This window comes from Schistocerca nitens, chromosome 3 (genome assembly GCF_023898315.1).
Source record: "Schistocerca nitens isolate TAMUIC-IGC-003100 chromosome 3, iqSchNite1.1, whole genome shotgun sequence".
Lineage (NCBI taxonomy): Eukaryota > Metazoa > Arthropoda > Insecta > Orthoptera > Acrididae > Schistocerca > Schistocerca nitens.
The window spans coordinates 233,064,257-233,092,160 of record NC_064616.1 but is presented as its reverse complement, the minus strand read 5'-3'; the positions used below and the strand labels follow the sequence as shown (position 1 = coordinate 233,092,160).

The 27,904-nt window shown below is 42.2% G+C and overlaps 1 protein-coding gene across 2 annotated transcripts in view; it reads right to left on the bottom strand.

Annotated features, from left to right (window-relative positions):
- The window catches only part of LOC126248195 (hyaluronidase-like), a 347,681-nt gene extending 323,435 nt beyond the window's left edge, over nucleotides 1-24,246 (bottom strand). The window contains exon 1 of one of the 2 annotated variants that reach the window (XM_049948992.1): nucleotides 23,760-24,246. Coding sequence is in view for 1 of the 2 variants with exons in the window: in XM_049948991.1 (XP_049804948.1) it covers nucleotides 20,411-20,418 (8 nt within the window). In the remaining variant the exon portion in view is untranslated. Of the gene's footprint in view, nucleotides 1-20,410; nucleotides 20,544-23,759 lie in introns of those variants that run through there. The other variant, XM_049948991.1, reaches the window with a different exon arrangement.
- Between the last annotated feature and the right edge of the window lie 3,658 nt (nucleotides 24,247-27,904).

The following is a 27,904-nucleotide window of genomic DNA, read 5'->3' as shown; positions in this document are numbered from 1 at the left end:
AGTGTCCGGAGCAAGTATGGTGGGTCTGACACACCGGTGTCAATGTGTTCTTTTTTCCATTTCCAGGAGTGTATTAATCATTTTAAGGGCACTATATTTAACTTTTGCAAGTGTAATGTAAAGCACTGAAAAGGAAGTAGAAATATGTGTAAGTGTACGTTTATTTAAGCGGAACTTTGTTTAACACCAATAAGTGTTAACGAAAGTTAAAAGGAATTAGAATAATTTCTGATGCAATAAGAGTTAGTGGTTGAGAAATAGCCTAGTTACATAGTGGGGGAGAGAGGTTTCACTTAATAATCATCCTAATTGTAATTACATCTTTAACTGAAAGAGGGTCAAGCTAATACAATCCAGTATTTTCTATTTCATTTCTAGTTCACTTCTATTACATAAATGTAAAGATATTCAAGAAGTTATGCTTGCAGAATGATTTTTCAAGAATTTTAACTTATTAATTGTAAAGTATTTCAAGGAGAAAATTTTGTAGAACGATTGTAAAGGAACTTAAATTTATAATTGTAAGGCGGTCAAAGAGTTCATTTTTAGAAGCAGTAAGATTAAGCGTAGACATTTAGAATTGATCTGGACAATATGTGAGTAGACGGTTGATATCAGATTAAGTTGGTATACAATTTGGTGCTCAACTTAATCAATGCTCAACCACTGATTAGCCCAGCACAAAATTAAAGTGGAAGGAGGCAGATATGCAAGGCGTCGGGACTTTGGACACCTTACATGTCGGGTGCCTCAGTTTTATGTGTCGTTTATAGTGTTGCAAGACACTGTTTTGCAACTTAGGACAGGTTTTTGTGCGTATATTACACTTGTTTGGGATTTAACACTCTCAGTACCGGCACAAAACTTGTCCATGTCCTCAGAATCCACGCAATTTTAGCTGTGTTCAGAAATGTATATCTTACAAATATCGAACACAGAAATACAATATTAACACTATTTTAAGCTCATTTTGTCTTGTTTAACATGCGACTTTGAACAAAATCCTGTCTGGTATAACGGACAAGTTATATTGTCATACATAGCATTGTTTTTGTAAAATTAAAAAGTCATACATTCATGTGGGTAAAGTAAATGAGTTCATAAACACATAATTATCAGGACTGAATTTCGTATTTAAATAGAATAGCACTTTATACGTGAATTTATACTGCAGTTTCGTATGAAGTATTTTAAAACGGGGTTCCATAATACACAACGCCCCACAACATGGTTTCCACTGATAACGCGTCTCCTTGCGAGATGCTTTCCCTCTTTCTTTCTTTGACTTCGAAAAACAAACGTAACATACTCTCGACGCTTATTTTTTTCCTTGTGGGTGGTAAATGTTTCGAGAAATGTGACCGTGTCAGTCAGCCTACAGGTCCGTTTTTGGTTATTTGAACCTGTTGGCAACACTGGTAATGAATTCAGTTATTGTCATTTTCTTGATCTCAAATGAACTGTGTAACTAGAATGCCTTCCAGTAAGAGCTAATGAAAAAATGGTTTTCGGCACCATTTTACAATTCTGTGCCTGAAGACATTGTACTGCAGTCGCTGTCCATCATACCTGTGTAGTCCAAACCATCTTCACTATATAAAGTATCGACAGTGCCTCCAAAACTCAGCAAATCGGCAATTTCATCAGATATACCACTGCCTACCATTTCTCTTACACAGAGTAACAATAATGTGCTCCGTCCACAGGCGAAAATAATGAGTCGTAACGAAAGCACATTCGCGACATCCATCCGCCCGACTAATAAATAACAGTATAGACGTCATAATTATATCGTTAGAGGTACGACAACAACGCGCAGGGTTTTTTAAAAAAGCTGTTCAAATGGCTCTGAGCACTACGGGACTCAACATCTGAGGTCATCAGTCCCCTAGAACTTAGAACTACTTAAACCTAACTAACCTAAGGACATCACACACATCCCTGCCCGAGGCAGGATTCGAACCTGCGGCCGTAGCGGTCGCGCGGTTCCAGACTGTAGCGCCTAGAACTGCTCGGCCACTCCGGCCGGCTAGGGCTTTTTAATCAACAAAATACGCTGTCCCGTACAGCCTACGGGCTTGGCGCTTTTGGGAGGGAGCGGAGCTCGTAGGATCTAAGGGCTTAGCGCTGAAAGAGTTAATACACATGGCATCGAGAGTGACGGGAATAACTCCCTTACATAAATTTGCATTTTTAGGTAGAAACAGGGTTGAAGCATCACTGGAGGGGAAGCCACTTTTAGTTAGCCACACTGTGACACAATGGCCTGCAGAGCCCCAGCCCAGTCAAGGTCAAGCACAGGTGACGGGCACGGCAGAGAACTATGGGAAGAACAGTCTGTCACGTGAGCGGCACGTGAGGACATAACTAACCACTCTTGTGGATGATGGAGTGTTAATAAGGGAGGTAACAGACCTGGCTGTTCATTTGAAAGCCAGCCAATTATATGACACTGTACGTATTAAGCCATTTGCTGGTTGGGCAGCCATGGCTACTAGAAATGAAAGAGCGACTGACATTGGCTGTTCCATCCAATGTCCAACCCCACTGTAGAGGGAAGGGAAGCTAGGCTGAGGAGACGCGTAACTGCCCAGCGTGACAGGCACTTCCCCTTGAGACGCCATCGAGTGTAGTCGGAGGTCATCCCTCTCTTGCATGACAACAGGGAAACGAGATATATTGGTGTGAACACTTTGTTCACACGGCTCCAAAATTCGACCAACAGCTGGTTGAATGCTTTTCGTAAACCTCCTGAGTGGAGAACGAAGATAGCCAATATAGTTAAATTATTGCAAGAACAGCGATGGCAGAGTAACACACAGTGCGCCAGCCTTGTGCGTGTTTTTAGCTATTAAAAGCAGACTCGGGTGAATTTAACGTTCTTCGCTTCACAAAATCTAGGGAAAGTTTGTGATATAGAATCGGCCAGGCTCAGTATAGGATTTTGATAGATTTACATATCCGACGACACACACCAGCAACCAAGCCGACGACGCTGTGCAACACAAGGTAAAGGACGCAGCACGCCATTAAATGCAAATGTCGTGTCACAAGCCAGGTTTTACTCCAGTGATATGAGCGCAAAGTAGGAAGACCTGACCTCCTTGTCGTATTTCCCGAAATTAACGTATTTCCTTCGTGTGCTTGATGGCCACGTTTGGTTAACATTTGTGGGAAAAGAATAAAACTTGTTAGAGCCGGTAACATTGTTCATCTCGACATTAGGATACTGTTCCACCAGAGAGTCTTTCTCTTCGTTGAAGTACACTACTGGCCATTAAAATTGCTACACCAAGAAGAAATGCAGACGATAAACGGGTATTCATTCGACGAATATATTATACTAGAACTGACGCAATTTGGGTGCATAGATCCTGAGAAATCAGTAACCAGAACAACTACTTGTGGCCGTAATAACGGCCTTGATACGCCTGGGCATTGAGTCAAACAGAGTTTGGATATCGTGTACAGGTACAGCTGCCCATGCAGCTTCGACACCATGCCACAGTTCATCAGGAGTAGTGACTGGCGTATTGTGACGAGCCAGTTGCTCGGCTACCATTGACCAGGCGTTTTGAATTGCTGTGAATTGCTGAGAGATCTGGAGAATGTGCTGGCCAGGGCAGCAGTGGAACATTTTCTGCATCCAGAAAGGCTTGCAACATGCGGTCGTGCATTAGCTTTCGCAGGGATCGAATGAAACAGTGGACGTTACATTTCAGATGTGTTACTACCCGTGGCTCTACCCTTCATTCGATTCCTGCGAAACCTTACATTTCAGCAGGATAATGCACAACCGCATGTTGCAGTTCCTGTACGGGCCTTTCTGGATACAGAAAATGTTCGACTGCTACCCTGGCCAGCACATTCTCCAGATCTCTCATCAATAAGAAAGGTCTGGTCAATGGTGGCCGAACAACTGGCTCGTCGCAATTCGCCAGTCACTACTCCTGATGAACTGTGGCATGGTGTTGAAGCTGCATGGGCAGCTGTACCTGTACACGCCATCCAAGCTCTGTTTGACTCAATGCCCAGGCGTATCAAGGCCGTTATTACGGCCAGAGGTGGTTGTTCTGGGTAGTGATTTCTCAGGATCTATGCACCCAAATTGCGTGAAAATGTAATCACGTCAGTTCTAGTATAATATATTTGTGCAATGAATACCCGTTTATCATTGCATTTCTTCTTGGTGTAGCAATGTAATGGCCAGTAGTGTATTATGGGTGTGTTTTACTCATCTCCTCCCACACTACTGGACTGAGAAACTTGGTACACATAAAGAGGTAGGAGGGGGGGGGGGGGGGGAAGGGTGAAAAAGGAGTGCAGTGTAGCCCGCGACACGTGAATTCTCAGTTTTATTCATCCGGTGTTTGAGATGACTTTAAATTTATTACTTTGTCGCTACTATTTCCATTTGCAGTATATTTTGCAGACAGTATCCATATATGTCACTGAATGTTCCTATAAAATTATATCACTGTACAACACATATCTCAGGAGATACGACATCATAAACATTAAGGAAAAAGCCAGACGCTGCGTGTGTGCCGAGTTTCTCCGCTAGTAATTAAAAAAACAATATACGCCTCAATGAAAATATAACGACAATCCTTTGCTTACTTGACATACATCACAGCGCTTTACCGCAGCTGCAAAAACAACCATTTGGGGTCAAATGTTCAATAACTGGCGTCTGCTCTCTCGCGTCTGGCCGAAGTACAACTTTCGACAACCACTTGTGTAGTCTGCCAGTGTGTCACGCTCCGTGCCAGTTTAATTAAATGCCTCAAAAAAATTAGAAGGCTTCTAAATCTGAGAGACGGGCACAATTAATTCACATATTATAAAGCAAGTTAATCACACAAGGATTAACATTACTATCCCGCCCAGCCGAGCAAATGGCTGCAGCTGACAGTGTAATTTAAAAAACAGTTAAACTGTCTCAACAACATTGGTTAGCAGCTCAACAAAACAAACAGAAGACAGTTTAATGCTGGCTCTCTTCTGAGCAGGATGATGGAAACATTAGAACATACAGTTCACTGTCGAGATGGAGAAAGAAGGTAGACTGCCTTTCTTAGACGTGCGTCTTGGGCACTATGTATACCGTAAGCCGACGCATACCGATTTACACCTGAATGCACAGAGTTTCCATCATCCTGCTCACAACAGAGCCGTTTTGAACACGTTGGTATACAGAGCCAAAACTGTTTGTGACGAGGACCACTTAAGGTCCGAGATTAACCATCTGAAGAATGTGTTCCGAAAGAATGGCTATGGTGCACGTGATATAATGGCAGCGTTCTCCAAAAGAAGGAAACGTGAAAATGCTGCAACCTCACAGGATGAAACACCGACTGCGGTTCTTCCTTTTTGTGGCGCGATTTCCAGCAAAATAGGAAGAGTCCAGCGTAGACGAGGTATAAGACCGATTTTTCGTCCTCCTAAGAAAATTAAGGAGATGATGCGCACTGTTAAGGACAATCTCGGACTCAGGGTCCCTGGAGTTTATAATATACCCTGTGAGTGTGGAAGCAATTATGTAGGTCAGACGATTCGTTCCGTTTCCGACCGCTGTGCAGAACACTAACGCCATATTAAAAATAGAGAACTGGAGAAATCGGCAATTGCGGAGCACAGCCTCTCGAACAAACATAAAATATCGTTCGATGAAACTAAAATTTTTCTCACTTCCGTTAAAGCATGATGATACTGTTCACTTATAACATTCGGCCCCTCAGCTAATGATTTGAAACCAGTTAACAGAGCAGAATAACAGTTATTCAGTAATTATCAGGTTTGGTGTTGTCTGTTGCTACACAAATCCTGCAGGAAAACACAACTGATACGGCAACGGTGGTGTTACGTGATGTTTCACCAAGAACTTTATACTGTTGAAGTAACGCAGCAACTACTATTTCTGGGTTCGTATTCGTTGGAAGCGGAATTTAAATCCCCGTGAGACCATCCAGGTGCATCTTTCCATCGTGTTCGTAAATTACATCAAGCCACTGATTCGGTAAGGTGAATGCCTTCCCAGCTTTACACGTATGTAATGACCTCGATATCGACGGGACATTAACATTGTTACCTTTTTCCAGCGACCTGCAGTAGATGTGGACATTGGTTCGTTATTCCTCTCCAAGCGCCACCAACGTTGGGACTTTCTCCGGTTGCCCAAGTAGGGATAATAAGGTGGCAGCCACCGGTTACACATGTGCGGAAAGTTTTCTCCTCGTCAGAGTACCGCCACTTGACGAATAAAATCCTCTACAGCTGTTCAGGAAGTTTCCTCCTTGTAGCTTGGCCTCTTTACATAGTAGAATTAATTCTGCCTATTACTTACCTCGCAGTTTGCGTTATAACTAACTTAAAGCAGTTATTCGCCTAAATCAATGCATCAGGTGAATTAGGGACGAAATATTGCGAGAAATATTTCCATTGTTATAGTAAACGCACTGTCACGTTGCAATGATCACGCATTTTTACCGAGAGAGGGGGTGCAGTGCTAAGACACGAGAAGACGGCAGTTCATATCCACGTCTGGTTCTCCACATTTAGGTTTTCCGTGCCTTCCCTACGTCATTCACGGTAAGTGTTAAGAAGGTTCCTTTGAAAATGACACACGACCGGTTCCTTCTCGATCCTTCAGCAATACGAATTTGCTCTCTGTCTTTAATGACCTTGCTATCGAATGGACCTTAAACCCTGTTCTTCATTCTTTTTACTTACATTTGCAGTAACTAGAGTTGGGTTCTATATAAACTAGGGTCCGGTAGTTTTGGTACAGTACATAAATGATGTACTAAATGGTAGGACTGCCGGCAGTATTGGAAGCATTGTTGTTACAGAAAGAAAGACAAATGAATGTGAGAGAGAGAGACTGAGAGTCAACGGTTTCTCTTTGCTTTTTCTTTCTTTGTTTACTTGTTTTGTATATAATTAGAATCACAATTCGTTCAGTGCTAGTCCATTGTGTACTTTGTTTCCTTGCCAAATATAAATTCATTTTATAAGTAATAAAAATTAGTTGATAGCGTAACTTCTTCGCTTTTATGTAACCAAAGCAATTACTTCTGATGCAAATGCAGTTTACATACACAAACATAAAAATCTACATCATTATTATTGTTATTTTGTACTCAGTAGAACCTTCTTCATCGTGATCAAACGCAAGAGTGTCCTGGTATTATTAATAAGTGTGAAAGTTGTTTCTGAATAACGGAGATAAGTTTTATATAATCTCTATCAAGTAATGACGCGATGTTTGTTATGTTTTTGTTTTGTGTCTCTTCTTTTTAATTTTTTTAGGACTTTGCGTTTCTGGCATTATATGAAAAATCTGTATTGCTTTTTTTATCTTTACTACAACATCTCTCTGTTTGACATTGCAAATCAATAATTATGGAATGAAAACTTAATTAGGCATTAACAGTTTTAAATTTGCTATAAATACCGTTTATTTTCAAGTAACAGACGGGAGGATAACTATGTAGAACAAAATGTTCTTTATGTTACGTTGCCTTTTTTTACATATATCCTCGTTCAGTTTACAGACGGTTCACTGGTTCAAATGGCTCTGAGCACTATGGGACTCAACTGCTGAGGTCATAAGTCCCCTAGAACTTAGAACTACTTAAACCTAACTAACCTAAGGACAACACACACATCCATGCCCGAGGCAGGATTCGAACCTGCGACCGTAGCGGTCGCGCGGTTCCAGACTGTAGCGCCAGAACCGCTCGGCCACCAGCGGCCGGCCAGACGGTTCACTGGTTCCGCTTTGTTGCAGAATCTAATAAAATGCTGATCACATATGCACCCGTAAGAATCGAAAAGAGGTAACGCCCAACAGGTATCCCACACACCTATCACACAGGAAATGCGGTACGATCTTAACTGACCAAGGCTGCTAGGAAAATGACCGTAATCTACGCTTACTTGTTTCAAGAGGTTCTAAGCGCTATGGGACTTAACATCTGAGGTCATCAGTCCCCTAGACTTAGAACTACTTAAACCTAACTAGCCTAAGGACGTCACACACGTCCATGCCCGAGGCAGGATTCGAACCTGCGACCGCAGCAGCAGCGCGGTTCCGGACTGAAGCGCCTAGAAGCGCTCGGTCACAACGGCCGGCTGTACGCTTACTGATTATAGTCTACAGTAGCCTACGGTAGTTAACAGTTCTAATAGTAATGCATTCCAGCATAGCTTGTTTCACAGAAGTACAAGTATAGATTCTTAATGTTACACTTCTCTGCCGATATATTTTTTCCTCACAGACATTACTGGATTTTACCGACCGATTGCAATTCTTCTACTCCCATCTGGAAAGTGCAGGGTTGTTAACGCAAGACACATAAAATGAAACATACTTTTCAAGAAATTAGATGCATATTCAAGATTGTGAGCCAAAGGTTCTTTTGAGTTCCCCTACTTTCAAAATGATTCAGGTTATCTTTTTATATTTATGTAGTGTTTGATGTTCTTGGACAGTCACAAGTACAAGAGGTAGTTGTCGACGTCGTGGTGGCGTGTGTGGTCATCCAGGCAGCGGTTCCTACCGCACCATAAATCCTGACAGCGTGCTTGTCCCGAGCCAACGCATATGTACGAAGGGCATTCAGTAAGTAATGCAACACATTTTTTCTCGGCCAGATTCGTTTGTAGAACTGCCTTATTTGTTGTGTGACATCGTGGAATATCCCCTCTTCTGCTCCTATACGAGGGCAGTTCAATAAGTAATGCAACACATTTTTTTTTCTCGGCCAATTTTGGTTGAAAAAACCGGAAATTTCTTGTGGAATATTTTCAAACATTCCCGCTTCGTCTCGTATAGTTTCATTGACTTCCGACAGGTGGCAGCGCTGTACGGAGCTGTTAAAATGGCGTCTGTAACGGATGTGCATTGCAAACAACGGGCAGTGATCGAGTTTCTTTTGGCGGAAAACCAGGGCATCTCAGATATTCATAGGCGCTTGCAGAATGTCTACGGTGATCTGGCAGTGGACAAAAGCACGGTGAGTCGTTGGGCAAAGCGTGTGTCATCATCGCCGCAAGGTCAAGCAAGACTGTCTGATCTCCCGCGTGCGGGCCGGCCGTGCACAGCTGTGACTCCTGCAATGGCGGAGCGTGCGAACACACTCGTTCGAGATGATCGACGGATCACCATCAAACAACTCAGTGCTCAACTTGACATCTCTGTTGGTAGTGCTGTCACAATTGTTCACCAGTTGGGATATTCAAAGGTTTGTTCCCGCTGGGTCCCTCGTTGTCTAACCGAACATCATAAAGAGCAAAGGAGAACCATCTGTGCGGAATTGCTTGCTCGTCATGTGGCTGAGGGTGACAATTTCTTGTCAAAGATTATTACAGGCGATGAAACATGGGTTCATCACTTCGAACCTGAAACAAAACGGCAATCAATGGAGTGGCGCGACACCCACTCCCCTACCAAGAAAAAGTTTGAAGCCATACCATCAGCCGGTAAAGTCATGGTTACAGTCTTCTGGGACGCTGAATGGGTTATTCTGTTCGATGTCCTTCCCCATGGTCAAACGATCAACTCTGAAGTGTATTGTGCTACTCTTCAGAAATTGAAGAAACGACTTCAGCGTGTTCGTAGGCACAAAAATCAGAACGAACGTCTCCTTCTTCATGACAACGCAAGACCTCACACAAGTCTTCGCACCCGAGAGGAGCTCACAAAACTTCAGTGGACTGTTCTTCCTCATGCACCCTACAGCCCCGATCTCGCACCGTCGGATTTCGATATGTTTGGCCCAATGAAGGACGCAATCTGTGGGACGCACTACGCGGATGATGAAGAAGTTATTGATGCAGTACGACGTTGGCTCCGACATCGACCAGTGGAATGGTACCGTGCAGGCATACAGGCCCTCATTTCAAGGTGGTGTAAGGCCGTAGCATTGAATGGAGATTACGTTGAAAAATAGTGTTGTGTAGCTAAAAGATTGGGGAATAACCTGGTGTATTTCAATGCTGAATAAAACAACCCCTGTTTCAGAAAAAAAATGTGTTGCATTACTTATTGAACTGCCCTCGTAGTTTCTTGAAGTTCCGACTGGTGACAGTGCTATATGTAGCCTTCAAAATTGCGTGTGTAACAGAGGTGCGTTCCAAACAGACAGATATCATTGAATTTCTTTTGGCGGAAAACCAGAACATCACAGAGAATGTCTATGGAGACCCGACAGAGAGCAAAAGCAAGTCGTTCGGTGAGGCATCTGTCATCATCGCAATAAGGTCGCGCAAAACTGTCCGATCTCTCGCGTGCCAGCCAGCCTCAAACAGCTGTGACCCTTGCAATGTTAGAACGTGCGAACATTCTCATTCAAGTTGATCGATGGATCGCAACCAAACATCTCACTGCTCAACTGGACGTCTCTGTCTCATCTACCAGTTGAGGTACCCAAAGGTGTGTTCATTTGATTCATCACCGCCTAACACAGGAACATACAGAAGCTCGCCCCACAGGGTCACATGTCCAGCAGAGCTGTTGCACAGTCTGAAAATGAGGACCCTTCTTACCCTCACAGTACCTTGTCAGTGGAGCAACACCGCCACCAGAGGATTCGACAACATAAAACGGCATTTTGAGATTGACTTCTTAAGTAATAGAACCCAGTACGTTGTCCTCGATGGTGAGTGTTCATCGGAGGTGAGGGTATCATCTGGAGTGCCCCAGGGAAGTGTGGTAGTGTGGGGCAGTGGGTGGAATTAATTGTTGTTATAAAATTGTTCCTATTATTGCTGTTGTTTGCCGTTCTCAACACTGGCTCTCTAACTACAATATTGGCAACCAGAAAGTGATTAGCAAAACGTGAAGCCTGTAATTAGAACTCCTAGTGCCCACTTCATCTGAGAAATACATTTATAGCTACAGCTTATAGCTCTGAGGAATTAGGAGATTGTCTGGGATTCATAATCAAAAACCATTCTCTCTAAAATGTTCACTATATTCTGAAAGTCACAGACCAAAAAGAATCCACACAATCCAACTACCAGAGCAGTTCAGAGTCTAATGAGCTGATGCAACTATAACTGCTCAGATTAAATGTTTAATTGAATGCTCGCCATAATTTGATGATAATGTTCATCAAACGCCACGCTAAATAATGGTAGAATGTCTGTCCCGCGACGACACGCGAAAATAAGACATACGCAAACTGAAGATAGATCATTAAAGTCATCCCAGAATTAACACTTCACTCGAAAATGATTTCATGGTTACACGTATCCCGAGTAACTTATTACGGCATCCGAGGCTGTTTATAGCAATGATACCGACGCGCCGCGACTCCCAGCACAGGTGGTGCGCTAATCAGCGTCTGGAGAGAACTGGGGCCTTTTCTCTCGCGCAGCGTTCTATAAAGCCGCGGTGCGGACGGCTAAGGGAATGCCTGATCAAATCCGCTCTCCCGACTAGCCGCTGGGCTAGTAATGCACCACTTTAAGTTATCGAATAAATTATTGCTTCCTTTGCTGATGGCCGATGAAGCTCTCCATTTAAATGTGCAATCAGCACACAGGTAAGTAATCATAATAAAAGTCTGACGTGGCTAAGTCAAATATTTTGGGCGAGAGAATTAATTTAATTACACTACACGCAGTACACGAGCTCTGAACTTGCCCTTTGGAGATACGCCATCGCTATAGTTTTATAGTTATTCAGATGAAACTTCTCACATCTTTATGATTATAGCGGATATCCCTTCTACTTAAATTTAAACATCCTAGCCTTATTTATTCGCCTACTTAATCTATCTTGCTTCCTTAATTTTTAAGACAAAAACCAGAAAATCATGAATTTCAACTAAAATCTTAATTTGTGAGATCCAAAGTACTGTTTCTATTAAATTATTATGAAAAAGGAATCTAAATATAAATTTTTAAGTCTCTAGCTCTTTTCTGTTGCGCCAGTGATTTTTACAGAAAAACGTCCAAATTTCGAAAATGGTTAAAGTTATTGAACTGATATTCAACACATATTGATTTAGTATTACTCCTGACATGCTAGAAACGTTTCAGGTTATTTACTCGATTTTTAAAGTATTGCACAACATTTATGACGTCAGAGCTAGTTACAGCGGACTGGCTGGCACACAATGGAAAGACTGATGTGAATTTTATACGGCGTGAGTAGGCTGCTTCCCTACAGTAGGTCCGCTATTTTCTATCTACATAAATGATCTTTTGGATAGGGTGGATAGCAATGTCCGCACATTGTTTGCTGATGATGCTGTGGTGTACGGGAAGGTGTCGTCGTTGAGTGACTGTAGGAGGATACAAGATGACTTGGACAGAATTTGTAATTGGTGTAAAGAATGGCAGCTAACTCTAAATATAGATAAATGTAAATTAATGCAGATGAATAGGAAAATGAACCCTGTAATGTTTGAATACTCCATCAGTAGTGTAGTGCTTGACACAGTCACGTCGATTAAATATTTGGGCGTAACATTGCAGAGTGATATGAAGTGGGACAAGCATGTAATGGCAGTTGTGGGGAAGGCGGATAGTCGTCTTCGGTTCATTGGTAGAATTTTGGGAAGATGTGGTTCATCTGTAAAGGAGACCGCTTATAAAACACTAATACGACCTATTCTTGAGTACTGCTCGAGCGTTTGGGATCCCTATCAGGTCGGATTGAGGGAGGACATAGAAGCAATTCAGAGGCAGGCTGCTAGATTTGTTACTGGTAGGTTTGATCATCACGCGAGTGTTACGGAAATGCTTCAGGAACTCGGGTGGGAGTCTCTAGAGCAGAGGAGGCGTTCTTTTCGTGAATCGCTACTGAGGAAATTTAGAGAACCAGCATTTGAGCCCGCATCTCGTGGTCGTGCGGTAGCGTTCTCGCTTCCCACGCCCGGGTTCCCGGGTTCGATTCCCGGCGGGGTCAGGGATTTTCTCTGCCTCGTGATGGCTGGGTGTTGTGTGCTGTCCTTAGGTTAGTTAGGTTTAAGTAGTTCTAAGTTCTAGGGGACTTATGACCACAGCAGTTGAGTCCCATAGTGCTCAGAGCCATTTGAACCATTTGAACCAGCATTTGAGGCTGACTGCAGTACAATTTTACTGCCGCCAACTTACATTTCGCGGAAAGACCACAAAGATAAGAGAGATTAGGGCTCGTACAGAGGCATATAGGCAGTCATTTTTCCCTCGTTCTGTTTGGGAGTGGAACAGGGAGAGATGCTAGTTGTGGTACGAGGTACCCTCCGCCACGCATCGTATGGTGGATTGCGGAGTATGTATGTAGATGTAGATGTAGATGTCTCATATTCAAAAGTACAGTGTGGCGAAAAAGGAATGTTGTCCGAGAACGAAGGTTTGTCGACTTTTCAACGCCATGTACGTCGCATTGACAGCAGATGGAGACACATGACGGGATCATGTCAACGAGCTCCAACCATTTCTCTCTTCAGGGTATTATAACCCTGTTTCAGTTCCAGGTGACGACAATGCGTCTACCCTCGAAGAGGAAGGGGGAGCATCAGCACCATAGCAACCTACCAACGCCGATCCGCTGCCATCCCTAGAGCCGATGGACATAAAGCCCAGCAGAGACAGTATGTATTGGGATGGAGGTGGACTTCGCCCTTCACTGCACAGTTGCAACCTCTTTCCCTTCGGGTAGGGGGAAGGGTGGATTTTGTAACGCACATAGCCACCCCTAGCATGTAGTCTACTCCTCTATTATAGTGGTGTGTTGGTGTGTCTACTTCGAGGTGATGCCAATATTGGCAAGGACTTCGGCGATTGTCGCCAAATGTTGCCAGCGGTGACCACACTATTTCTCCACGCCTCGTTATATGCACCAATTGCGCATAACAGTGGTGTCACCCTGTTTGTAGAGCCAACTATGGGGCACATATTTTCGCCTGCAGCACCAACCAATCACACGGATTTAGGATAGGAATCCGAGCGGCTTTGTAACTAGCAACCCAGTGAGGAAGCTATAATTCACTGGTAGAGTTCATCGGAAGTTCAGCAGAGTACATAAATGGCAGAGCGAAGGGTTCATCATTCCTCAACATCCAGCCAGGATTCTGCCTGCTCTTAGTCAGATGACATCGGGTACGCGGGCTAGAGCTCACGATAGCAGCAGTCGGAAGTGAAATGGTGACAAAAATTCAAATATGGCTCTGAGCACTATGGAACTTAACTTCTGACGTCATCAGTCCCCTAGAACTTAGAACTACTTAAACCTAACTAACCTAAGAACATCACACACATCCATACCCGAGGCAGGATTCGAACCTACGACCGTAGCGGTCGCGCGGTTCCAGACTGTAGCGCCTAGAACCGCTCGGTCACCTCGGTCGGCGAAATGGTGACAGCCTGGCTCAGAACTACCACAGCCTCAGTAGTGACATGCTAACTGACTTCAACTCGGAACGAATGTTTACTTCTGCAAGTCACTGTTCTTTATGGAACTTAGATCTTAGCCTGGACAGATTCATATGCGATAATCCGAACTGGGCCCGGGTTCCCGGGTTCCCGGGTTCGATTCCCGGCGGGGTCAGGGACTTTCTCTGCCTCGTGATGACTGGGTGTTGTGTGTTGTCCTTAGGATAGTTCGGTTTCAGTAGTTCTAAGTTCTAGGGGACTGATGACCATAGATGTTAAGTCCCATAGTGCTCACAAGGGAACCTCCCCATCGCACCCCCCTCAGATTTAGTTATAAGTTGGCACAGGGATAGGCCATGAAAAACTGAACACAGATCAATCGAGAAAACAGGAAGAAGTTGTATGGAACTATGAAAAAATAAGCAAAATATACAAACTGAGTAGTCCGTGTCCAACATAAGCCACATCAAGGAACGTGTTCACTGATGAGCACCGTGGTCCCGTGGTTACCGCGAGCAGCTACGGAACGGAAGGTCCCTGGTTGAATCCTCCCTCGAGTGAAAAGTTGTAATTTTTTATTTTCAGACAATTATCAAAGTTCATGCACTCAGACATGATCTACTTCGCTCTCCAAAATTCCAGGACATGTTCAGATTTGCTTGGACACATGCAGGATTTGACGGTCTACACACGGAAAAACTTGAAAACGTTAAAAACGTATGTTTTGACAGAGCACAGAGAAAACTGTGCGACTGTGAAACTTGCATTCATTTGTTGCAGTTTATGTGACAAACTCTTATGTCTTCATCACTTTTTTGGGAGTGATTATCACATCCACAAGAAAACCTAAATCGGGCAAGGTAGAAGAAACTTTTTACCCATTCGCCAAGTGTGCAAGTTAGGTGGGTCGACAACATATTCCTGTAATGTGAAGCACATGCCGTCACCAGTGTCGTATAGAATATTTCAGACGTGTTTTCCTGTGGAGGAATCGGTTGACCAATGAATTTGCGATCAAATGTTTTCAGTTCCTATTGGAGAGGCACGTCCTTTCGTCTACTAATCGCACGGTTTTGCGGTGCGGTCGCAAAACACAGACACTAAACTTATTACAGTGAACAGAGACGTCAATGAATGAACGGTCAGATCGTAACTTTGCGAAAATAAAGTAAGTAAAATTTTTACACGAGGGAGGACTCGAACCAAGCACCTCTCGTTCCGCAGTTACTCACTCTAACCACGGGACCACGGCGCTCCTCAGCTACACAGTCCTTGATGTTGCATATCTTACACTTGGACTACTCAGTTTGTATAATTTGCTTATTTTTTCATAGTTACACACAACTTCTTCCTGTTTTCTCGATTGATCTGTGTTCAGTTTTTCAAGGCCGATCCACTGTGTCAATTTATAACTAAATCTGAGGGGGGTGCGATGGGGAGGTTCCCTTGTCCGAGCCATTTGAACCATAATCCGAACTGGATATATGTTTGTGTTAATGCTCCAATAAACAATTGTTTTTGTACTTGCACTAATTATTTGTGTGTAGCGGTGTTGCAGAACACATACAATAATTTAAATGCCCAAGGCAGTAGTACACATCATGCCAATGATATATTTGATATACGCTGCCTTAATGATATTGAAATTTTAATGGTCTGTGTGATCTGCGGACTTGACAGTACCTGCGTCGCCCCTTGTGTCACCATGATCTCAATCCTACTAAATTCGTCTGGAACCCCGTAGAGACACATGTGCGCTTCTTGAAACCAACTCCGACCTATTTCCGTAGGTTATGCGCGGCGATTGAGCGCTCACAGATCAGAATGGCTCCGCAAAAGTTTCGGTGTTTCACGGAGTCCACCCCACATATCTTAGCACAGACATTAGGGTGAAAAGTACTTCATGTTGTAGGTAGGTGTCTCTGGTTTCTCAAGAGTGTTTTGTGCAGCACACCAACTGCTCATATACATGCTCTATTAAGGGCGCAGTTAAAGAATTTTATCGCAGTATCAACCGTTTGTCTCTGTAATCAGTCAGGAAACTCGACACCGAGCCTGAGTACAGCCTGTCACATATCTAGACAAAGTCTGGCAGTTTATCATATACAATACGCCCTCGATTGGAAGCTCAAGACGTACTTAAAATTTTCGGTGGAAACATTAATCAGCGTGTGCAAAGTAAGACATTGTGTCAGTGGCCCGGATATACAGAGCGTATCACAAGAATCATCCGATTTTTTAAAAAATCGTAAGTACCGGGTGACCAAAAAGTCAGTATAAATTTGAAAACTGAATAAATCACGGAATAATGTAGATAGAGAGGTAAAAATTGACATACATTCTTGGAATGACATGGGGTTTTATTAGAACCAAAAAAATACAAAAGTTAAAAAATTTCCGACAGATGGTGCTTCATCTGATCAGAATAGCAATAAGTAGCATAACAAAGTAAGACAAAGCAAAGATGATGTTCTTTACAAGAAATGCTCAATATGTCCACCATCATTCCTCAACAGTAGCTGTAGTCGAGGAATAATGTTGTGAACAGCACTGTAAAGCATGCCCGGAGTTATGGTGAGGCATTGGCGTCGGATGTTGTCTTTCAGCATCCCTAGAGATGTCGGTCGATCACGATACACTTGCGACTTCAGGTAACCCAAAAAGCCAATAATCGCACGGAATGAGGTCTGGGGACCTTGGAGGCCAAGCATGACGAAAGTGGCGGCTGAGCACACGATCATCACCAAACGACGCGTGCAAGAGATCTTTCACGCGTCTAGCAATATGGGGTGGAGTGCCATCCTGCATAAACGTCGTACTTTCCAGCAGGTGTTTTCAGCCAGGTTGGGGATGCGATTCTGTAACGTATCGGCGTACCTCTCACACGTCACGGTAGCAGTTACCTGCTGTACAGCGGTCGGCGAAATGGTGACAGCCTGGCTGAGAACTACCACAGCCTCAGTAGTGACATGCTAACTGACTTCAACTCGGACATTTTGTGAACTTTGTTTTTTTTCTTTGGTTCTAATAAAACCCCATGTTATTCCAAGCATGTGTGTCAATTTCTACCTCTCTATCTACATTATTCCGTGGTTTATTAAGTTTTCAAATTTATACTGATTTTTTGATCACCCGATATTATGTTATTTGAGTTATGTGCGTAAACAACGTACTGTTGGAAAGAGCAAACTCTCGAGTTTTACATGGATCCCACTAGATAGGAGAAGTGTACTCCCACTTTAGTTCTAGCAAAAATGGTGCCGGGACAACAGAAAGCGTTTTGTGTTCTACCTTTTGCGCAGAGCGAGTCAGTAATATCTGTTCAACGTGACTTTCGTACTATGTATGGTGTGCATCCTCCTCCAGCACAGAGCATTAGACGATGACATGAACAATTCCGAGAAACAGGTTGTTTGTGTAAAGGCAAATCGCCGGGCCGTCCCCGAGTGTCTGATAGACGTCGAACACATCCGCCATAGTTTCACAAGTAGTTCACACAAATCCGTTCGAAGTGCAGCCGGACAGCTCAACATGCCCCCGATGTCCGTCTGGCGTGTGTTGCGTCGACGTTTTCACATGAAACCATACAAAATTCAGCTACCGCAAGCTCTTCGTGAAGGTGACAAACAACAACGTGTGGAGTTGTGTAATTTCGTTCTTGGCACGATGGAGAATGACAGTTTTCTTCCACGTTTAGTGTTTAGTGACGAGGCAACATTCCATTTAAATGGAAAGGTGAACAGTCATAAAGTGAGAATATGGGGTGCGGAACAATCACATGAAGTTGTACAACATGAGAGGGACTCTTCAGAATTTAATGTGTTTTGCGCAGTTTCACGGGAATAGGTGTATGGTCCATTTTTCTTTGCTGAGAACACTGTTAAGCTTGAGAACTTTCTTTTCCCACGGTTGAAGACCGATTCGAACGACATCATTTACCAACAGGCTGGGGCACCGCCTCACTGTCACCTGGAAGTGCGGGAATTTTTTAATCAAAGGATTACTGAACGATGTATTGGTCGCACTGGACCAAATGATTCAGCCTTACATTACTGGCCTCCAAGGTGACTGGACCTGACTGTATGTGATTATTTCTTGTGGGGGTTTATAAAAGACTCTGCTTATGTGCCTCCGTTACCAACAACAATGAATGAACGGAGACACCGCATAACAGCAGCTGTGGAAGCTGTAACTCAAGACATGCTCGCTGCAGTGTGGGAACAATTTGAATTCCGGATTCACATATGCTGGGCAGCTCAAGGGGGCATATTGGACACCTATGAAAATGTATGAAAAAAACTTTTTGAGTTTCCCGTTCATCAAAAAACAAAATTCATTGTATATGTTTATAGTTTCAGAAATAGAGACGTGCCAAATGGGATGAATCTTTTTGATATAGTTCGTCCTCTTCCTCTTAATACGGAAGTAGATAATTTGTGAAATATTGACACACGCTAATCTACATGCATAGCACTGCTAGATTTACAGAAATATTTTGACAATTTTCACCAGAATACGCTTTTGACGTCTGAAGGGAGCAGGAATAAAATGCGAGGAGAGGAAAGTTACCTACAACTTATACAGTAACCAATATGCAGTCGAAGAACATTAAAGGGAAGCAGTTGTTGAGAAATTAGTGAGGCAGGTTGTAGCCTACCCACTACGTTATTGTAACTGCAGAATGAGGAAGCTGTGAAGGAAACCTGGGGGAGATTTGGAAAGGGAATTAAAGGTCAGGGAAATGAAACAAAATCTTTGAGATCGATGACGTTGTAATTTGTTAGAGACAGCAAATAACATGCAAGGGCAGTTGGTTCAAAAATGGTTCAAATGGCTCTGAGCACTATGGGACTCAACTGCTGTGGTCATCAGTCCCCTAGAACTTAGAACCACTTAAACCTAACTAACCTAAGTACATCACACACATCCATGCCCGAGGCAGGATTCGAACCTGCGACCGTAGCAGTCGCACGGTTCCAGACTGCGCGCCTAGAACCGCGAGACCACCGCGGCCGGCGCAAGGGCAGTTGAATGGAAAAGACATTATAAGATGAATATCAACAAAAGCAACACACGTGTAATAGAATCAGACATGTTAAGAGAATTAAATTAGGAAATAAGGCACTGAAGGTAGCAGATGACGTTTGAAATTTGAGTAGAGTAATATTTGATGATGGCCGAAATAGAAGATATAAAATGCAGGCTGGCAACAGCAAGAAAAGCGTTCCTAAGAAACAAAATTTTGTAAACACTAAATACTACTCTAACTGATTGGAAATCTTAAATGGAATTCTTTGTCTCGTGTATGGCCTTGTATTGAAGTGAAACGAGGACGATTAACAGTTGAACCAGAAAGAGGATAGAAGTTTTTGAACTGTGCTGTTACAGAATAATGACGGAAATTTGATGACTAGGTCGAATAACTGTTAATTGGATACATCCCGAGAAGCCGAGGAATCGTTATTGTGGTAATGGAAAGATGTTTGGAGTATAATAACTGTAGATTCAGACCAAGGCTTGGCGATGGTAAATATATTTGGAGAATTATGAGGTTTGCATAGGATACACAAGCGTAGCCAGCTGCATCAAATCACTCTTCCGACTGAAGATCCTGACAACAACCATAAAACGTGACATAGTGTATTTGTCAGATCAAAGTACTTTTTGTGTAGTCCCATATTCAGGTTAATGCAATTAGTCAAACTTTCCAAATAAGAATAATTCATCCCTGGAGTTAGATGCTGTAAGGTCCTCCTAAATCCCTTCATTCAACTCCACAGTGTTCAAGCCAAAAATTTCTTATTAATACAATAATACGTGGAAGCGTGGAAGTCAAAGGATATCTAACCTAATGTTTCAACAATTGTACTCATATGCGTTCATCCACTGAAAGATATTTCTCTTTTGCAGTCCAGAACAAATATCTAGTTTTTTTCTCAGCAGTTTGTTCCAGGCGATTTGCATGGTATTCTCCAATTACTGTTTTACTCTTTTCAAGTAAATTAAGGAAAATCCTTTTAGCGTCTTATAACACACTGACCTTAACATTTTCGGCAGATGAAATGGACTCCGAGAGTTTTAATGCTGGGCTACACGATCGGCCGTCTGATCTGTTTACGACTTAGTTTTATAATATCAAATGGTACACCACGTCATGATTACGGAGTAGAAACTGCGCAACTGATCGCAAGAAACCAGCGGCTCTCGCAGCTTAGATACTGTCCTTTGGTTATTGCCCGAGGTTGCGACTGCCATAGAGAGGTCGTTAACTGTAATGAGTACAGTCAAGGACGTGCGAAATGGCAGTGGGCCATCTTATCAGGTCTGTTTTTCTTCAGCTTGTCAAAACACGGTGTCATACGAATTGAACTGCTTCATCGATATCACAGACCACCAACAGTGATTTTATCCGTTAGAGGAACAAACTGTAATACAGACTTAGCTTTAAACTGTGACTATCTGCTTCGTCGAATCACAAATGACAAATCGCTGCCGTTTAAATATTGACGAATAACAGCGATTTCATCTTTTACGAGGACAAGGTGTAATGTGGACGGGGATTTTAATGATAATTCTCCCAATTACTGAAGCACAATCTGACGAAACGTTACTACGTAAATTTATCAGTCATTTCTTCACATTGAGGCGATTTTTTTACGAGAAAAACTCTTTCTCGTGCTGCTCGAATTTTCATAACAGTGAGCATATTTCCTTTCGTGGCTTGGGCTTATACCCATTATCTATGAAAAAATATCTCGTTCTGCTATCAGTGCGTCAAAGATATTCGCTATTCGTCAGTGAGTAAATCAGCCGCCCCCGGTACCTGAGTGGTCAGCGCGACAGAATGTCAATCCTAAGGGCCCGGGTTCGATTTCCAGCTGGGTCGGCGATTTTCTCCGCTCGGGGACTAGGTGTTGTGTTGTCCTGATCATCATAATTTCATCCCCATCGACACCCAAGTCGCGGAAGTGGCGTCGAATCGAACGACTAGCACCCGGCGACCAGTGTACACAACGGGAGGCCCTAGCCACACGACATTTATTTAGCCCGACGTTGAAAAGTCCGATACTCATTTTCTTAAAAATTCATTCTTTCAATAGAAAACTTGCCGAGGTGCTCGTTGAATGTAGTACCTTTAGTTACCTGATATTTTGACACAAATATTTTTCATTGCTCCGAAACAGAATGTGTTGTTCTATGCGTTATCTGAATTATAGATTTCCTTCCTCGGTTCTTTGTTCACTACATGATCGGAAGTCTCCAGCACCCATTACTGTTCATCCTGGAAAGTTACAACCAGCCTGTCCCGTCATGTAACTAACCTCGTGTAGGAGTACCTTTCGCTACAGTATGACTCCTAATCTTCGAAAATAGTTTCCACATAGTTATGACATATTATAGTCCAGAATTCGTATGTATTTCCCCCGAAAAATTAATAGTGGTTGCCAGATTTTTGCATGAACTATTTGGATACACAGACAACATTGTAGTTCATCCAATGGCATTCTGTCGATTTTAGGATTGATTTGAATACGCTAGTCCACCAGGATCATTGCCTTCGAACCACAATGCACTGGTTACTGCATTGCAGGATAAAAAAATATTAAGCTCATACAGTGACAGCAACATGTTAGCATATTGTGCAAAACGTGTTTGTTTTTGTTATGATACTCAGTCCTAAAACTTATTCGATGCACCTCTTGACGCTATCTCCTCTGCTAGCATCTTCATCTACGCAAAAATATTGCAGCCTACATCCATTTGAGTTTGACAACCCGCCAGATTAGCCGAGAGCGCTAATGCTCTGCTTCCTGAATACAGGTAGGTGCGCCGGCGTCGGATCGAATCCGCCCGGCGCATTAACAACGAGGACCTGTGTGGTCAGCCTGCATGAGGTTTTTAGGCGGTTTCCCACATCCCCTATGTGAATACTGGGCTGGTACCGACGTCCCGCTTCAGTTACACTACTCGCAGACATTTGAAACACGTTTGCACTATTTAATGATTTACACTAGACACAGACAGCTGGGGTACACTGATTCCATCCCAGGGGGTACAGGGTGGAGGGAGGAAGGGCATCCGGCCACCCCTTCGAAATAACCATGCTAAATCCGATTGTAACAGCGCCGACCCTGCTCAAATTGCTGGACAAAGGCTCAAGCAATAGATAGATAGAACCATTTGAATTTGCTTACTATAGTCAAGCCCTAGCCTCCCTCTACAATTTTACTCCCCCTCCCCCCCCCCAAAAAAAAAAACGATTCCTTGATGCATTAGGATGTGTCCCATCGACTAATCCCTTCTTTTAGTTGTGTTGTCTCCTAAATCATAAATTTATTTTCTCCCCATTTCGATTCAGTATCTCCTCTCTAGATATTCAAACTATCCATTAATCTTCAACATTCTTCTATAGCACCAAATTCCAAACACTTCTATTCTCTTCCTCTCAACAGTTTTTTCCCCAAGTGTCACTTCCACTTCTGTGCAGTGCTACACTCCAGAGAAACATCTTCAGGAAAGACTTTGTAACACTTAAACCTATCTTTTTTTCAGAAACGCTTTTCTTGCTATTGCAAGTTCGCATTTTGTACCCTCTCTGTTTCAACCATCATCAGTTATTTTGATGGCCAAACACCAAAACTCGTTTACTACTTTTGATATCTCATTTCCTAATCTCATTCCCTCAGCATTGCCTGATTAAATTCGATTAAATTCATCTACTCTTACGCTAGTTTTGTTGATATTTGTCCTGTAACTTTTTTTCAAGACATCGTCCATTTCGTCAATTGATTTTTCCCTCCGCTCTTCTATTAGATCATCTGAAAAACATTCAGTGATTCAGTTATCCAGTTAAAAAAATTAATCCAGTGTCAAAGTTGTCCCTTTATTTGTTCTTACATTCCTGTGTCACAATACTCTGTTTTGTTATATTTTCGTTATTTGGAATATGTTAAGTCGAGTATGCCTCTGTGGTAAAAGTAGAGAATTAAATCTGAAAATAATAATAATAATAACTGACCTGCTTTTAAAGAATTCTGCACAGTCCTCAATCTCATTTCTGAAATTTGTAACGTGGAGAGTAAAAATTGCCAGCAAATAGTCTTATCGTCTTTTTGCAGCTGTACGACGTAATTCCACAAATGGTCGATCTCTTTGCTTCTTTCTTTCTTATGAAAACGTCATCCTTCCTCTTTACATATCTAAGTAACATTACATCTTGCAATAATTTAGCCCCACTATCACAAAACAGTTTTCAGTATTGCTTTTGCTCATCATAGTCAGTAGTTCAAAAATACCGGAAAAGATAATATTTACGAAATTACCATTAATATGTATTTTTACCCTTAATATTACTGATGGAGGCTAATAAAATACAGAAACAATTTTACCTTTGTCTGCAGCATTTGTCGGCTTTCTAGAACCTCTTCTTTTCCACTTCATTTCCAATCGTAAGAGAATGTAACTTTTCTCGCGGTTTCTGTCACGTTTTGCGATACTTCTTTTCCAAGCCCTAATGTCTCGTTTCCATATTCTACGTTTACACAAAGGTTCACAAATTTCAACACCTGTGTCTTCCTTTTTACTGCAGTTATCTGAATCACCTTCACTTGTGTAGGATTCTCAGTAATTATTTATTACACTTACATCTGCAGACATCTCACATGTCGCTGCCATGTTCTCCAACTAACGCCACTAATGCGAGATTGCTTGGTTCCGTGAAATAATCGTGGCACGCACAGCTGTCCACTTCGTAAGCTGATGACCTCTAGGAGAGGTATACAGAACTAAGACCCAGATTACTGGATAGCGGAGACTGAGTAGATTTCAAAAAAGATGGCACTGCAACAATAGCGTAAATAGATTTACGCTGTTGTTGTTTCCAGGTCCTCAATATCATCACATGCTCCATGCCTGCAAATTTAGCACAAAGTGCTGTCTGTAGTAATTTTTTGCTCGTTCTTTGTCAGCTAAATCTTTAAATTCTTTCTTCCTGGTGTTCTAATGTTGCTCCATAGCAAATTTGCGGTATCCCTCCATTATGCGACTGTATACTGCGTAACAGATATCGAGACTTCTTATACTCTTCTCTTGTTGTAGCCATTCATTTCCAAGGCACGTGACAATATATCGCTAGATTTCCTCTGTTGTGTTCTAACAACAACGTGACCTGTGAACTTATTTAATACCTTGAACAAATAGCGGATAGTACACAACACTGACACCACGATTCTGCCGAAATGAAGAAAGTCGAACCGGTCGAAAACCACCGCACCGCAATGCTAAATGAAGTGCAGAGGAAAACCGAGACAACTCGGGCTGACCGAGTCTCGGCCTGCACGCAGCCTGCACATTGTGTCTGCGTGCAGTTTGACGCACAATGGCCGACCTTGTTCCCGGTAGAGATCAGAAAAAAGCTCCGTACACTCGCCTGAAATTCTCCAGCGAGTCCTGTAACTTCATCTCCGAACTCGTTTCTCCGTGTTCTCGCTGCAGACCAGTCCTCACCTGAATATGTTGTCGGGTACAAATGGACACGACTCGATCAGAAAGGAGAGCGAGTACACGAGTTCGCAAGTATATCCGCGAACTCGCATAAATTGCCGCTACATATGCAACCATTTTGAAAGAAATTTCTACCATTGAACTATAAATTACTGTTCATTTATTTCAGAAAATAATGATTTCGACTTTATAGCCATTCTCAAATGTAAACGGAAATGTCAGAAAATGTCCTAGGTGCCCAAATGACGGAGGCAACCACTGAGCATGACAATTATTGTACCAATATAATGGCTGATCGGTCACCTGTGAAAATTTTACTGTTTCTTCACCTCCTGCTTTTGCTTTTACGGCTTCATTGGAGCACTTCAGTACATCATTTTCTGCCCATCTTCCGCATTAGGTTTTCTTTCCAAATTTACCAGTATCTTTTCATTTGTTCTTATCTTTTTTGTCGTTTCTCATCTGTAAATACCTTTTTAATGCTTGTCGTTTGTCTATTTTTGGTTGAAATACTATTTTATTATTTTCTCAGTTTCTGAAATATTTTAAGTTTTGTTTTGCGAATCGTCCAGGGTAAATTCTAGCTCTTTCATATGCTCCCATATTTCCCTTATCCATCCTACTTGTTGCATCATGTTCCAAAGTTTCTCTATAATATTTTTAGTGATCTTGTTTCTGGCGTCCTCATTATGTGACCCAAAAATAGTATCTGTAATAGGCATCTGTTCACTGTGCACAACTTCATTTGTCACTAACCGCCACTGTCCAACTTCTGGATATTTGTTATTTATGCATTTTTAACTATTCTTCCCTCTAGTTTTAGGATTCTGTCGATTCCATTTTTCTGGGTGACTTTGAAAACATTTTCCCTTCCGTACGTAATGTCTGGTTGAACCACCGTTATTAATTTAGCTCTAGCTGATAGACATTTTTACTGTATTTAAAACACGTTAATTTTTAAGCTTTTATCATTTTGTCAGTTCTTTCTTGCCATGCACATTTCTCGTCCAAGCTGTATGTTGTAATTCATCCTAGGTATTTTAATTGTTTCACTGTTTTTACTTTCCTATTATTTACTGTTATGTGGTTAACTATTAGTGGATCTGTCACCATTATCTCAGTCTCTTCGAATGATATCACGTGTCCAATTTTTTGTGCTGTATTTTGTAGGCTTGTTATTTGATTTCTAGACTCTTGAATGTTGTTAGCTAGTAAAGCTACGTCATGTGCGAAACTGTTTATACATACATTTATATAGATAAAATTTTTTGGAAACCTACTGTAAATTTATTTTAATATTTATTCAGAAAATGTCTGACAATTACGTTCACATATGCACACTTTTGAGGCGTTATCAGCTCTGTAACGGCAGTACCAGAAAATATGCGTGAGAATGAAGTGTGATCTCTAGATGGTGATTAATTATTTAAAAAAATTGATAAGCTATTCAACTCGCTGTTAGCTTATAAACGCAAGTTGCCGTGACCAAATGAATACAGAAACAAGGCGCTCTTTGGGTCAGGAATAAAATAGTGCATTTGCTCTGTGCAGAGCTTTCTTTGACTCAGCACATATGTTTTCTCGGTGAAGGTGGAATAAACAAGGATACAATAATTTTGTTTGCATTGGACGAAGTTTGTATCGCTTCCATCTGAAGCGTGGACTATAGCATGAAACTTATTCCAGACATCATTCCTCTAAAGGAACGCATTTGCAATTGCGTAATTAGCATGAATTGATTTTCGTCTTACAGCCTCCATAGTCTCACAATACACAGCTTCGTTAAAGGTCATCTAATGCCGACCATCGGTTATTTTTTCAGTGCTACTTTAATGCAGCCAGATCATGTACTCATCTTCCATACTAATAGTAAGTCACGACTAGCCTTACACTGCTGTATTCTTCACTAAGAGAGAACGAGTCGACAAGTATGAAGCAGCCTTAGTACAACAGTTTTGACTCGTCATCCTAGCTCAACTATAGTGGGAACGATGGAAGCCCGTTAGCACTGATGTAATAGCAATGCCTCGATTAGTGAAAAATGCAACGGATAATATTAGACTCATATTCGTTCTGTTTCTGATCTCTAGTTCTAGCTGTTTTGCTGTCTTTGACAATATTACATTGTCTTCGATAACCTCAAAGTTGTTATTTGTTCTCCCTTAACTTCATTTGCCTTTTCAAATTTCTCCTTCATTTTCCTTAAAGTTTGCTCAGTGTACAGTTTGAATATCACCAGGGATAGGCTACAGTCCTGTCGCACTCCCATCTCAACTTCTACTTCCCTTTCACGTCTTTCGGCTCTTTATAAGTGCGGTGTAGATTCTGAGAGAAACATAGTGGAGGAGAGCGTTGTGCAGATGGCCTAGACGGGCGCAATGTGGTGCAGTCAGCTGATGGCAGCGACCTCAGCAGTCTGACATGGAGTACTGCCTTACATGGCTGACGACACATGGTGGAGAATTTTGAGACTATGGATGGGGTTCTCCCCTTTGTGGTGTTTATCTGAACAAAGACATAAACATTTCTATCCTTTCCCAACAGTGAATGCAGTTGTCTAACCATAGCAGAAGTGGACTCTACCATCACATGAAATGATTTTTTAATTTCCCACCAGAATACGATTCAATACTTAGAACATATGAAATATGACAACTATACATGCTGTGCCAGAATCATCAGGTCACTCATTTTGGATTGCCACCTTGAACTCTGACATCAGAGGGCAGGGTCAGTATCCCAGGGTCCACTATGTTGAATCACCATCATGAATGATGTCATAGGTCTGAGTCAGCATTCCAAGTCAGCCATTGGCATTCTGTGATCATAAGTCTGTGCAAGTATTCCAGGTCAGCAATCTTGGAGCACCTTTTACAATTATGATGTCATAGGGCTGGGTCAGTATCCCAAGTCAGCGATCTTGGATCGCTATCTTAAACTATCACGTCATAGGGCTGCCTTAGGAGTGGGATGATGGCGGTGCTGGCGCATATTTCATATCAAATTGATATGCATATTAATCAAATTGAGC